The sequence below is a fragment of the Dromaius novaehollandiae genome, chromosome 19, assembly GCF_036370855.1.
Source record: "Dromaius novaehollandiae isolate bDroNov1 chromosome 19, bDroNov1.hap1, whole genome shotgun sequence".
Taxonomy (NCBI): Eukaryota; Metazoa; Chordata; class Aves; order Casuariiformes; family Dromaiidae; genus Dromaius; species Dromaius novaehollandiae.
In genome coordinates, this window is record NC_088116.1 from 6,631,448 (window position 1) to 6,644,554 (window position 13,107).

General features: G+C 69.7%; 2 protein-coding genes across 3 annotated transcripts; both read left to right on the plus strand.

Annotated features, from left to right (window-relative positions):
* The first annotated feature begins 53 nt into the window (after positions 1 to 53).
* On the plus strand, positions 54 to 6,120 carry RILP (Rab interacting lysosomal protein). 2 transcript variants are annotated; one of them, XM_064523313.1, is made up of 8 exons: positions 54 to 348; positions 907 to 1,030; positions 1,693 to 1,814; positions 2,055 to 2,246; positions 2,566 to 2,732; positions 2,872 to 2,994; positions 5,113 to 5,196; positions 5,340 to 5,632. In XM_064523313.1, exons 1-8 carry the CDS (start codon positions 76 to 78, stop codon positions 5,494 to 5,496), a joined length of 1,242 nt encoding a protein of 413 aa, XP_064379383.1. In that variant the 5' UTR covers positions 54 to 75; the 3' UTR covers positions 5,497 to 5,632. The 2 variants fall into 2 exon arrangements, with proteins under 2 accessions (XP_064379383.1, XP_064379382.1); XM_064523312.1 differs by lacking the exon at positions 2,566 to 2,732 and having other exon boundaries at positions 5,340 to 6,120.
* Positions 6,121 to 6,551: 431 nt separating this feature from the next.
* Positions 6,552 to 12,275, plus strand: SCARF1 (scavenger receptor class F member 1). The gene is made up of 12 exons (XM_064523314.1): positions 6,552 to 6,671; positions 6,829 to 7,070; positions 7,605 to 7,666; positions 7,828 to 7,929; positions 8,047 to 8,572; positions 8,814 to 9,032; positions 9,110 to 9,238; positions 9,316 to 9,419; positions 9,508 to 9,619; positions 9,715 to 9,839; positions 9,983 to 10,120; positions 10,239 to 12,275. Exons 2-12 carry the CDS (start codon positions 6,967 to 6,969, stop codon positions 11,081 to 11,083), a joined length of 2,466 nt encoding a protein of 821 aa, XP_064379384.1. The 5' UTR covers positions 6,552 to 6,671; positions 6,829 to 6,966; the 3' UTR covers positions 11,084 to 12,275.
* The last annotated feature ends 832 nt before the right edge of the window (positions 12,276 to 13,107 follow it).

Here is a 13,107-nt window from a genome sequence, read left to right on the forward strand (position 1 = left end):
GGAGCCGGGGGCGGGCGGGGCGGCGGCCCGGCCCCGGGGGCGGAGGCGCGGGCGGAGCGGCGGCGGCGGCGGCCCATGGCGGAGCAGGAGCGGGCGCGGGGCGCGGAGGCGGCGCGGGGCGCGGAGCCGCTGTGGCGGACGCCGCCGGGCCGCCTGGCCCCGCCGCACGTGTACCGCATGGCCGGCGCCCTGGGCTCCGAGCTGCGCCGCCTCTCGGGCCGCTTCGGGCCCGACGCCGTGGCCGGGCTGGTGCCGCCCGTCGTGCGGCTCCTGGAGCTGCTGGAGGCGCTGGTGGCCCCGGCGGGCGCCGAGGCCGAGGCGGCGCCGTCCGGGCGGCAGGACGCGGAGGTGAGCGGGGCCCGGGGCGGGGAGGGCGCCGGGGACCGGCCCGGGCCTCTCGCGGGCTGCGGGGTCCCCTCGGCGGAGGCGGGGACCCCTGCCCGCCCCCTCGGGGGAGGCGCCGACCCCTTCTTGTGCCCTCGGGAGGCGCTGGCCTGTCCTTGTCCCCTCGGGGGAGGTGCTGGCCTGTCCTTGGCCCCTCGGGGATGGTGCTGGCCTGTCCTTGGCCCCTTTGGGGGAGGCACTGGCCTGTCCTTGTCCCCTCGGGGGAGGCGCTGGCCTGTCCTTGTCCCCTCGGGGATGGTGCTGGCCTGTCCTTGGCCCTTTGGGGGAGGCACTGGCCCGTCCCTGCACCCTCGGAGGTGGTGCTGACCCCGGCGGCCCTTTCTCCCTCCGAGGAGGCACTGACCCCGCTGCCTTTGTTCCCTCGGGGTGGCAGGTGGCTCAGTTGTCCCCATTCCCCCCCCCCCAGGGTTCCCCTCAAAGGCGGCCGTGACCCCCCTGCTGCCCCTTGCCCCACCGGGGACCCCCGGGGCCGGCGCTCACCCGGCTCCTCCTCGCCCGCAGGAGCTGGAGCAGAGGCTGTGGGCGGCCGAGCGGCGGGCGCGGGCCCAGGCCGAGCGCCTGGCCCGCCTGGAGGAGCAGAACCGGCAGCTCCTGGGGCAGCTCGCGGAGAGCCAGTCCCACGAAGGTGAGCGCCCGGGGGGGCCGCGGGTGCGCGGGGCTGAGCCCTGGCTCTGGGGGGGTGCCCAGCCCCGAGCCCCCAGCTGCCCCGTCCCACGCGGGAGCGGGGTCTTCTGCACGCAGCGGGGACCGCGAGCCACCCGGGGTTCGTGCGTGGTGAAGGGTTGGGGCAGGATACCCCGGTGTCAGCCGGACAGGGGGTGCTGCCGGGGGGACGGAGAGCACCGCGGAGGTGGGGTCCCAGCACCCAGGGGTGCACGGGGACAGGGGTGCGCGACTGGCTGGCGGATGCTCCAGCAAGGAGAGGGGTGGATGGTGGAGGTGCAGGTGTAGCTGTTGAGGGAGGCAGCAGTCGCCGTCTGCCCCCGCAGTCAGTGTCCCCCTACCAGGGGTCCGCCCAGGACCATGCCTGCAGCAAGGCTGGGTTTGGGCCGGGAGGTGCTGCCGGCCCCCTGCACGAGGCTGCCTTGCTGCAAGCTGCTGCTCTTGGCTGTCACCAAGCGCGACTCCCGCTTCCCTCTTCGGCGTTGCTCCCCGCTGTCCTCACTGTCCTCGGCAGCGTGTGCAGCTCCCAGCAGAGCTGCCCCCCCCAGCGCCGCCGTGCCACGGGGTCCGGGGAAGCCCTCGGGGGCTGCTGCCCACGCCGGCTCCCCTCCTGTTCGGGCTTAGACAGCACCGCGCGGAAGGAGCGAGAAGTGATGCTGCGGCTGAAGGAGGTGGTGGACAAGCAGAGGGATGAGATTCGCGCCCAGGCCCACGAGATCGTCTGCAAGAGCCGAGACACGGAGGCGGTGAGCGCGTGGGAGGGAGCCGTGGCACGTCTGCTCGGGGGTGCGGTGCGTGAAGGGCCTGGGGACCTGCTTTCGTGTCACCTCCCTCTGGGGACGTGGTCACAGCTCATGGGCCCTGCCTGGGCAGATGCTTGAGCCTCTGCCATTCCTGTGGCCATGGACACACCGAGGTCCCTGGGCGGAGGACGAGTCTGGAGAGATGCTGCTGTGCCTCACCCTGGGCTGCCGTGGGCTTTACAGCTGCAGGAGCAACTGAATCGCTTCATGTCCATGAACGAGGACCTGCGACACAAGGTGGCCGTGGTGCAGGCTCAGCTCAAGAGCGCCCTGGAGAAGAAGTCAGACCTGGAGGCTGTCGTGCTGCAAACCCAGAGGGAATTGAGCAGGAGGACCAGGATTGCCTCCGAAGCCCAGCCGCCAAAGCCCAGCCTGGTGAGCAAGCCTGAGCCCATGGCCCAGCTGCCATGGGACATTGCTAACGCAGAACAAACCCGCCTGCAGCTGTGTTGGGCTCCTGTAGCTCCCAGATCAGTCAGGGTGTTGTAGACTGCCAGCAAGGGTACAGGAGTTTAAGTCTAGGTGTTTTATCGTTGAAGTCTGAAGAGCGATGTGTCCAGTGATGCCAGCAGCGCCTAGTCCATAAGAACTGGCAGGGTTGGAGGCAGGAGTTGGGAAGGTGAGGTGACGGGATCTCTACTTGCCGTTAGCTCTTCTGGGCCTGCTCACTTCCCTTCCTTCCCGAACCCGCCAGGAAGGAGCACGGTTGCCTGCAGAGCAGGACCCGCCGCACCAAGGGCCGGGCAAGAGCCCTGCTCACTGCTGCTTCTCCAAGGAAGAGCTGCAGCAAATCCTGCAAGAGCGGAACGAGCTCAAGACCAACCTGTTCCTGGTGCAGGAGGAGCTGGCTTACTACCAGCGGTGAGCCCTTCCACGGGGAAAGCGAGCCCAGCTCCTCCCCATCCTCATTGCAGCCTGTGGCCCTTCAAAGGCTGCTCCACGCTCCCGGGAGGTTTCCTCTGCCGGGCCCTCAGTTAACCAGCCGGTTTCTTTTTGCCAGGGAGCTGCTGAACGAGGAGAGAATTCCCAGCTTCTTCCTGGACGCAATGAAATCAACTATCAAAAAACAGAGGAGAAAAATCAGAGCCAAAATGCTGGGAACGGCGGAGGAGCCGGCGAGCAGGTGAGTCCGGCTGGCCCCAGCGGCGGTGCCCGGGGAGGCTCCGTGCGGGGCGGACGCTGGCCGGCGCCGCCGCTTCCGCCTGGTGACACCTCGGAAGGGAACTCCCCCAGGCCACCAGCTGCTTCGTCCCGTCCTGTCCTCCTTCCGGAGATCAAAGGTTTATTGTCTGCGCTTGATGTCTTGCTTTGGCCGAGTCCCGGGAGCGCTGCGGGGCCTGCGCTCTCCTCTGCCGGCGCTGACGTGTCCCTGTCACCAGCCACACGCGGCCGCTCCCTGGCCAGCGCTGCTTGGCCCTGCGTGAAGCATGGCAAGGGGGAGGCGAGGGGGCGGCACCGGGACCACCGCACGAGGCAGGCGGGTCCCTGCACGGTTTGGTTGGAGGCTGTCCCGGCGGAGAGCCGTTGAAGGTGGCAGCACAGATGTTTCCTGGAGGCTCTGCAAGACATTTGTGGGCAGTGTTGGCTCCGACAGACGTCTCACGGTTGGGAGGGGAAGGCCATGCTGAGCGCCAGCCCGGGCACTGCTTATCTGCTTGATAAGGGGCTGAGCCTGCGCCAAAGCTGTGTATGGCACTGGGGGACGTGCGCGGAGCTGTATCTCACTGGCTTTTAGGGTCCTTAATAAAGGTCTGAAGGGGGCTGAGCTCTTCTGTGCTGTGGAAAGCTGCTGTTGCTGCTCGCTTGCGTTGGGGCGTCTCCTGCCAGAAGCAGCGGGGAGAAGCTGTGCCAGCAGTGGGGTTGCGGGTGTTGTGTCAGCCGGAGCGCCCCGGGTGAGGGGAGGTGTCGGCATGCCTGGAGCGGACCGCTCCGGCGCTGGGGGTGAGCACTGCTGTGCCACCGGCTCCCAGTGTGGCCAGTTTCCAGCTCTGGCAGCCCAGATCGGCCCTAGCTCTGCCCCGGCAGGGAGCCATCCCGGTGGGAGGAGGTTCCCGGTGCCCTCCTGGGATCCGGGCGGGCTGGGAAGGGCAGGGGGGTCTGTGCCTGCCCTGTCCTGGCTGCCGCCGGCTGCGCCTGGCCGGCCGGGTAGGGACCGGCCCTCCCACCTGCCCCAGACCTCGACGAGCTGCTGCGGTTCCCGGGGGAGGCAGAGCAGGATTTTCAGGAGAGCGGGGTTCCTCCGCTCCCCCGAGTCGGCACGGCTCGTTCGTTCCCGGCAGGAACGCCGCTGCCTCGCACATGCGGTGAGCAGCATCCGCAGCCTCTGCGCGGTCCCCTGCCGCGGGGTGAGCCAGGGGCTCTTGCCGGTGCAAGCGAGCCGCTGCGGCTTCGACGCTGTGCGGGCGCGTGGAGCTGCGTCTCGCAGGCTGCTGCGGCGCGGGGGAGCTTCCCATCTGCGCCGGCAGCTCGGTGGGGTTGGGACGGGCTGGTGTCAAGTCACCGGCGCGGCGGGTGCAGCTTGGGAGGCAGGGCTGGGCCCTGGGAATATCCTCTCGGGGCTCCTGGGAGCCAGACGGAGCGATTACCGTGGCCGCAGCTGGCCGGTTCCCCTGGGGACGCGTGCTTGCCTCGCTCGGTTAGATGCCTGGAGACTTTAAAGCGGGTCGTGGTTTCTGCTGCTGTGGCAATCGGGGACAAGGCGTCTGCTGACCAGGCGGTGAGGGTTTGCAGCTGGTATCTGAGAAGAGCCTGGTGGACTGAGATCACGGGGCCGGCGGTACTTGCCGTAAAACGGGGCCGTGTCTGGGACGGGAGCTTCGCTGCCGCTGGCGCGGGGCTTGGAGACGAAACCCGGCTGAGCCGCCCCGAGGAGGGGGCTGCTGGTCCTCGGCTGGACACCACCAGCTCTGGGATGTGTGGGGTGAGGAGGAAGGAGCTGGGGGAGTAAGAAAAAGGGACGGGGGTGGGTGAGCAAGGAGAAACTATCCATCGGGAGCGATGGAAAGCCCGTTGCGGGAGGCAGTTGGCTGCACGGAGAAGGACAGGGAGGGATCCCGGGTATCCTGAGCACCGCTGGCTGGTCCTGCCTGCCCGGAGGCACCACAGCCTTCGCCCGGGGTAGGAAGGGGGGACGAAGCAGCGGTGGTCCGGGCGGGCTGGTGGGAGCCGTGGTGGCCTCTCCAGCCCGGCAGCGGCGGCTCTGGCTGCGCGCGTGACTCAGCCCGGGTTTTTTGTGCTGCAGCGACGAGGACGAGGGCTCCTGGCTCACGGCTCACGGCACCGACTGCGTGGATGCTCCGCCGCCCGAGTCCAAAATCAGGAGCTTGTAAGTTCGCCTGGGCTCCGGTGGGGACGGGTGGCTTTGCCACCGCGCGGGGGAGCGGGACCGGGCTCGCAGGGAGGCTGGGATGCAGCTGCTTCCCCGGGAAGGCTCCTCTCCCCCACACCCCTTATCTGCTCTCCCGGCAGCTTCGGGCTGTGGTATCAGGGCAGCAGCGGAGACCCCCCCGCGCCCAGCTGCGCCGGAGCCTGGGAAATCGTCGACTCGCTGGAAACGCACCCGGAGCAGGAGGGCGAGCGCAGGCCGGCGGCCGGCTCTCCGGACACAGCGCCGCCGCCTCTCTGACCCGACCCGACTCGCGTGGGAGGCCGGCTCCGGCCTCGCTTCCCTCCCTCGGCTCCATCCTGGCCGCTTCCCAGCTCTGCTGGCGGCGAAGCTGCTGCGTGGGCAGCCGTGCCCCGCGTCCCCGCTCCTCTGCCCCGTCCCCCTCTGCCGGCAGCTCGCGGCCTCGCCGGATCCTGCCCTGCCCGGGGCTGCTGAGACCGCGGTTATTTTGCTTCCTCCCTTTCCCACCCTTCCTCCCCCCCATCCTTGCAACGTGAAGATGAAGGAGGAGCGTCCGGGCGGGCTGGCCGGGCGCTGCCCTGGGGAAGGCACGTTTCGGGTTCACCGCACGCTTGCACCGCGGCCGAGCACGTCGCGCCGGCGAGGGCTGGGTGCCCGCCCGGGCGGTTCTGCGTCGGGAGCCGCCCAACGCGGCACGGCACCGGCCGCTCCTGCACTTCTCAGACTGGGGGTGAATCGGTTTTGTACTGGGACTTCTTCCTTCTGCTACTGGAAACTGGAAGACTGTAATGTCACCCCCCCCGTCCCCAGCTTCATGGGGACAGCTCGGTCCTCACGGGTCAGGTACTTCCTAGCTCTAGAACCAGAGTCGGAAATAAATCAATCTCTTGCTCGTCCCACAAAGCGGCTGCTGCAGCCTTGCTCCGTCCTCGCTCCTAGGAGGCCGCGGAAGCGTCCGGGCGGCTTCGTGGGGCTGCTGGGGTTTGGGTGTCCTGGCAGCTCCCGAGCAGCCCGCGGACGTGCCCGAGGGCTCTGCGGGGCGCCGGGGGGGCCCGACGGCGTCCAGCCGTCCCCGGGCGCGGAGGAGTTAAAGGCTCGCTCGGGGGGAGCTTCCACCCAAGACCCTCCCGGCCGAGCCGGGCTCGGGGGTAGGAAAAAGGTGTTTCCTGTGCATCTGCTGACACAGAGCTCCTGGGCAGCCGGCGAGGTGGGACGGCGGCCAGCGAAGGCGGCGGGCCCCGGCGTCCGGCCGCTTGGAAGCGCGCGGCGTTCCCGTGGGGGACGAGGGCTCGGCCGCCTCGCCGGCCCCGGGGACGGCGCGGGCAGCGGAGGGTTCGGCGGCTCCCGGAGCAAGGGGTGGAAGCGGCGGACGGTTCCCGGCGCTTGGGGAGGCACCGGCCAAAACAGCATCGCGGGAGGACGGAGCAGGTCCAGGGGCAACGGGAAGCCGTAGGGTGAGACGTCCAGGCGCCCAGGTCCACGACTGCCCGTTTCGGCTGCCGCGGGCTCCGCGAGGGCCAAAAATAGCCCAGAGACGGCATCGCCCGGCTGCTCCTTCCCTCCGTGCTGCTGGACGTGCCGACCTGGGCGCCGCCTCCCGCGTTTCCTCAGGAAGAAGCCCGAGGCCGGAGGGAGGAAGAGGCCGGAGGGAGGAAGAGGCCGAACCCGCGGGAGGGAAGCGGCGGACGGGACGGGACGGGACGGGACGGACGCAGGCGGCCCGCCGCGGGGCTCCTTGCACCCGCCGGGATGGCGCCCGCCCGGCCCATCCTCTGCCTCCAGCTCTGGCTGTGGCTGCAGGGCTCGGCCCAGGAGCTGGACCCGGACGGCAGGAACGTGTGCCGCGCCGGCAGGTAGGTGCCGGGGAGCCGCGGCGGGCGGGAGGCAGCCGGAGCCCTCCGGAGACGGGTGTCCGGCCGCGGCACCGCGCGCCTCGGCTCGTTTTGGCCTGGGCCCTTCCCCAGGCACCGCGGGGCGGTGGGGGGGGATGCGGGATGCGTCATCTCGTTGGCAAAACCATCATTTTTTTCACCAAGTCGGAAACCTAGTCGCGGCCGATCCTTAGCGGTAGCGCCCCTTCCTCCTCGCCGCCGCGTCGCCTCTCCGGCGCGGCTGCTGCCGTCCCGGCGCTGCCCGCGGAGCCTCGAGCGGCTCCCGCGGCCGCAACCGAGCCCGAACTGCGGCGGCGCCGGGCGTCCAGCCCCGCAGCCGCCTTCGGGCCGCAGCGTCTTAAGCTTCCTCCCATTTTGCCGGCTTCCTTCCGGAGCAATGCTGGCGGGGCCCGCGCCTTCCCGGCGCCCGGCCCGCGCTTTGTCTCCGGTCGAGGTCGAAGCCGCAAAGGCGCCGCGGGCCCCTCGCCCCGGCTGACGGCCCCGCTCTCTCGGCAGCCTCCCCGCGGGCCTGGCGTGCTGCCCCGGCTGGAAGCAGCAAGGGCGGGAGTGCACGGAGGGTAAGTGACGGCGCAGGGTCCCCGGTGCAGCCCCCCACGGCAGGGAGGACGGGGCCGGTGGCAGAGCGGTGCTCGTCGAACCGCGACGCCGGACCTCGGCCCCGAGCCCCTCTCCGAGGCGCCCGTTCCCGGGGCCCACGGTGCCGCCCTGCCGCCGGCAGCGCTGTGCGAGGGCGAGGACGCCTGCGGGGCCGACGAGGTGTGCGTGAGACCCGGCGTTTGCCTCTGCAAGCCCGGCTTCTTCGGCGCCGACTGCAGCTCCCGTGAGTATTCTCGGGCGGACGGACGGGCGGGCGGGCGGGCGGACGGACGGGCGGACGCCGGCCCCCCCGGCCGCGGGGGGCCGCGCCGTGACCGCCGCCGTCTCCTGGCCCCCGCAGGCTGCCCCGAGCAGTACTGGGGCCCCGACTGCAAGCGGCGCTGCCCCTGCCACCCCGACGGCACGTGCGAGGCGGCCAGCGGGCGCTGCTCCTGCCTGCCCGGCCGCTGGGGCCCCCGCTGCCAGTTCGCCTGCGCCTGCGGGCCCCGCGGCCGCTGCGAGCCGCTCAGCGGCGCCTGCCGCTGCGAGCCGGGCTGGTGGGGCCCCAGCTGCGCCAGGCAGTGCCAGTGCAACCCCGAGGGCTCCCGGTGCGACCCGCTCGGCGGCCGCTGCCGCTGCCTGCCCGGCTGGTGGGGCAGGAGGTGCAGCTTCAGGTGCTCCTGCAACGGCTCGCCCTGCTCCCAGGAGACGGGCAAGTGCGAGTGCGCGGCGGGGTTTTGGGGCCCGGCGTGCCAGCGGCCCTGCGACTGCCTGCACGGCGCCTGCAACCCGCTCAGCGGCCACTGCAGCTGCGGCGCCGGCTACCACGGCCGGAGCTGCCGCGAGCCCTGCCCGGCCGGGAGGTACGGGCCGCACTGCGTGCACAGGTGAGCCGGCCGCGACGGAGGCAGCTGCTTCGTCCCTCTGTCCGTCCCCTCGACCAGGGAGACCCGGGGGGGGGTCAGGCATCGTTCTGGTTCAGCACCAGCGATGCCTCGAAAGAAGCATCCTGCTGAATCTAGCAGAAAGCTCGTGGGGGACCCAGAAATTTGGGCACCGACTCTCCCCCTCGGTGCCGCCGGGGGGGTCTGGGGTGCCCTGACCGCCCCTCGCGCCTCTGCCCTGCAGCTGCGGGAGCTGCCGGGGCGGCCAGCCCTGTGCAGCAGCCGACGGGGCCTGCGCGGGCTGCCGGCCCGGCTGGAACGGCACCCTGTGCAAGGAGCGCTGCGCCGCCGGCTACCACGGTGCGGGCTGCCACCACCGCTGTCCCCGCTGCCGCGCCGGCGAGGCCTGCGACCCGGAGAGCGGCGCCTGCGCCGGCTGCGAGCCCGGCTGGACGGGACCCAGGTACCGGGCACGGGTGGCGGAGAGGGGCTGCCCCCCGGCGCCACCCGTCCTGACCCCCCCCTCCCCTTGCTCATCAGCTGCAACAGCTCCTGCCCCGCGGGCACCTTCGGGGACGGGTGCCAGCAGCCGTGTCCGGACTGCGTGTCGGGGAGCTGCGACCCGGTGTCGGGAGCCTGCGTCTGCTGGGCCGGCTACTGGGGCGGCAGGTAATGCTGGGCACCGCGGGCGGCCGGGGCCCCGGCGTCCCGGGGGCACATCCCCCCTCCTTCCCTCTCTCCTGCAGCTGCAACGAGACCTGCCCGGAGGGGTATTTCGGTGTGAACTGCTCCTCCGCCTGCCAGTGCTCCCGCGGGACCTGCCACCCCGCAAGGGGCGACTGCGTCTGGCGTAAGAGCGTCCCCCACATCGCCGCGGGCCCCCGGCTCCTCGGCCCGGCAGTGCCGGGGTCCCCGACGCGAGCCCGCTCTCCCCGCAGGCGCTAAGGACCACGGGGCGCTGGCGGCCGCCGTCCTCGTCCCGCTGCTGCTGCTGCTGCTCTGCGGCGCCTGCTGCTGCTGCGGCGCCGGCCAGGCGGACGCCAGGGACAGGTATTTTTGGGAGGAACCGGCCCGTCCCTGCTCCTCTCCTGGGAGCAGGGGGAAAAACCCCCCGCTGATCGCGGCCCGCCGGCGTGCATTTGCAGGGCGGCCGCGGCCGACGACGACGTGGTGTCCCGGATGAAGCACCACGTGCGGCGGGTGCTGGCCAACCTCAGCGCCATGATGCCCTGCTTTTCCCTGGGTGGTTCCAAGCTTCCCAAAGTCACAGGTAAGAGTGGGGCTGTGCCCCCCTGCCCGGTGCCTTTTTTGGGGGGAAACCCCGCATTTCCCTGCAGGGCCGAGCTGGGAGCATGGTGTCTGCTGGGAACGGGGCGCCAGCCCCCGGCGGTGGTCCTTCTTCTCCCCCCGCAGTTTCCCACCACGACGCAGAAATCCCCTTCAACCCCAGCTTCATCGAGCCACCGTCCACCGCGTGGGTTTCCGATAGCTCCTTCTCCTCCTTCGACACGGACAACGAGGGCCCGGAGTACTCCGTGCCCCCCCGAGAAGGTGATGTGGCCGGTTTTGCTCCTCTTCCCCAGCGGCTTTCTCACACGGGCCCCAGCCCCGGACCCGTGCGTGGCCCCGAGCCCCGGGGGGGTCGCTGACGCTGGCCCGTGTCCCGCAGGCGTCCCCGTGCTGGCGGGGGCCGAGCTGCAGGACGGGGCGTCCCCCGCCGGCGAGGCGCTGCCGGACCCCTCGGCCTTCAGCTCGGAGGACGTGTCGCAGCCCTTCGCCATCCCCCGCACCTCCAGCCTCGCCAAGGCCAAGCGGCCCTCCGTGTCCTTCGCCGAAGGGACCAAATTCGGCCCCCAGGGCCGGGGCGCCCTCGCCGCCGAGCCCCTGCCCGACCGGCCGCCCGGCAGCGACAGCCCCGAGCCCCCGGCCGCGGCGGAGGAGAGCCACCGGGCCGCGGGCCGGGCCACCGGCGCGGGGGGCCGCCGGCGCGGGGCCTCGGGCACCAGGCAGGTGGCCCAGAGGGTGGAGGCGCTGGAGGCGGCCGCGAAGGCCGGCGGCCGGGAGGCGAGGGGGAAGGAGCCGAGCGTCACCACCATTTACGTGATGGTGGGCACGGCCGGGCAGGAGGCCGAGGCCGGCGGCGAGGGACCGGTGCAGGCCGTGCTCAAGCGGCTGGGCAGCGCGCAGTGGGCCCGGAGGGCTGCGAAGGAGGAGCCCCCGGTGCGGAGGAGCGCCGAGGGCATCCAGGAGCCGCCCCGGCGGGCGCTGGCCCAGCGGAGAGACTCGGCCCCGGGCTCCAAGCAGAGGGAGAGCGGTGCAAGCCCCGTCCCCGGCGCTGCCACCGAGCCACCCGCCGGCAAACACCTCCCAGGGACGAGGCGGCCGAAAAGCGCGGGGGCGTGGGAGGGGGCCGCCGCCGAGCCGGAGGAGGAAGAGCCGAAATATGAGAACGTGAGGACCAGCCCCGGTCCAGAGCAGCCGCCGGCTGCCCCCGGGAGCGCGGCCGGCACCTGAGCCCGCTGCGAGCCAGAGGCTTGCCGAGCCTCGCCGGTGACTCCCGCCCCGCGGCCGGGGGTCCGAGCTGTGCCAGGGCTCTGCTTGGAGACACACGGGCAAAAAGACATTTCCACCCGCTTTTTTGGGGGTCTTGCGTTCACCTCTCCCCATCCCAGCCCCTTCTCCCTCGCCGAGATGCGGGGTGAAGGCGCTCCTTGCCTGCGGGGATTATGCGTGGCGCTCGGCTGGGGAGGGGTGACGGGCTGCCAAAAGCGGCTTCGGCTGAAATTAATTTGAGCTGCTTATCTAGAGGGCTCGCTGGGTCGGCACGGGTTTATCTGTGCTGCCCTGCTTTTGCGGCAGGCGCTAGCTGCCACCGTTTCTGTGTACCCACCAGCACCGAATGGTTCGCGGGGTTTGTGCACGACTTTAAGCTCCATGTGGGCGCCGAGCTGGGCTGCGGATGTGAGCTCGTGCGTCCAGCACCTGCGCTGGTCCTGACGAGGATGAAGCTGGAGTGGAAAACAGCATTTCTATAGGTCTCCTAAATCCTTGCCGTCTCCCCGCATCTCGGCAGCGGCGTTCCCGCGGTTACGATGCGCAGCCACGGACAACCGAGAGATGCGATGCAGCTCACCGGGTGCAACGTGAGGCCCCGGGGCTGCTGGATGGGCCTGGCCCCACGCGCCTTGCCCAGGCGCCCACCGAGCCGGAGGGGATTTGCAGCATGGACTGGTTTTAGACATATATAAATAAGCTCTGTGTATGGTTTTTCTGTTATTTGAATTTGAAAGCCCCCAAATGAAAATAAAATTTTTACCGAAGCCCGCCAGGAGTTCAGTTTCCGAGCCCCGCTTTGAATCAAAGACGTGCAAGCCAAAGACCAGGAATACGCTCAGAAGCGTGGATACTATCTGCAGCCTTAGGCTTTTTTTTAATTAGCATTATTTCCTGGTTCAGTCGAGGTAATTCCTCACCCTCGCTTACACGTGTGAGCACGCCGTGGCCATCGGGACGCTGGCGCGAGCCTGGAGGAGGCACCGGCGCGACACGTGCACAGTCGCGTATTCACCCTGCTTCTGCTCTGATGCTGCTGGGTTGTGATTAAGGATTAGGGTGTCTCATGAAACAGTCGCTGTGCGGGATGGATCTTACTTTTTCCCTTTTGCTTTTCGCCAGGGCTTTGCCACAAGGCAACATGCCGAACCCGCGCACTCCCCCGGGAGCGAGGCCGCCGGCTTCGCAGCTGCCCGTGCAGCACTCCGGCTTTCGGAGGGATCGCTGGCTGTTGTGATTATAACGCCAAATATTCTGTTACACAAATAAAACGCTAATTCTGGCAGGACTTGCGCAGTGGCCTGGACAGACCTCTTTTCTGCACAGGCTAGTTTTTGCTTTGAAGCTATTTTACTGCAGTGGCAGGAACGTAACCACGTGTTACTTGTAAGCAGCCATGTTTCCTTTCTTTTTCCTAACCAGCCAGATATTTTCAGCCTGCGAGCAGAGCTGCGTTTTGCCAGAGGGCTGTCATGTGAGCTGGTTCACCCCGGTACAGCGTGCAAAGCACTGACAACACTCAGCCTGCCTTCCCTGACACCAAAACACACATCCTGCTTTGAGGCCGTGGCTCTTACACGAGCCCTCGGTGCTCGCAGGCTAAGACATGTCCCCAGCCTGGGGCAGTGGCTTCGTCCGGCCTCGGGGCAGGGAAAACAAGCAGTGTCTTCCCGGATGCCTCCCCGTAGTGCAGTCATGCTGGCAGCTCCTGGCAGGGGATGCTCCATTAATGCTTTGCTTGGTTTTAATCCCGGATGCGGGAGGTCCGTGAGTCGGAGTCGATAGGTCGGGGTGGCGCGTGCACTTCGGTGCCGCATCTCCGGCTTTCCAAAGTCCTCCGGCGGTTTGAAGCAAGCGGTTCCCGCAGGCAGGTCCTGCACCAGGTGTCTGTGCCACCGTCTACTGGGGCAGCAGGAGCCTCCGAGGAAATTCCTGGCCGCGGGAATGGGGGCCGGGGCAGTCCCCATCATCACAGCCGTATCGTC

What these genes read in the sequence shown, in the direction of transcription:
- SCARF1 (XM_064523314.1), top strand. Translation starts at nt 6,967, where the DNA reads ATGGCGCCCGCCCGGCCCATCCTCTGCCTCCAGCTCTGGCTGTGGCTG. An exon ending in CAGGCGGACGCCAGGGACAG is followed by an intron (nt 9,620 to 9,714) that starts GTATTTTTGGGA and finishes GTGCATTTGCAG; the next exon opens with GGCGGCCGCGGCCGACGACG. An exon ending in CTCCGTGCCCCCCCGAGAAG is followed by an intron (nt 10,121 to 10,238) that starts GTGATGTGGCCG and finishes CGTGTCCCGCAG; the next exon opens with GCGTCCCCGTGCTGGCGGGG.
- RILP (XM_064523312.1), top strand. Translation starts at nt 76, where the DNA reads ATGGCGGAGCAGGAGCGGGCGCGGGGCGCGGAGGCGGCGCGGGGCGCG. An exon ending in CCGGGCGGCAGGACGCGGAG is followed by an intron (nt 349 to 906) that starts GTGAGCGGGGCC and finishes CCTCGCCCGCAG; the next exon opens with GAGCTGGAGCAGAGGCTGTG. An exon ending in AGAGCCGAGACACGGAGGCG is followed by an intron (nt 1,815 to 2,054) that starts GTGAGCGCGTGG and finishes TGGGCTTTACAG; the next exon opens with CTGCAGGAGCAACTGAATCG.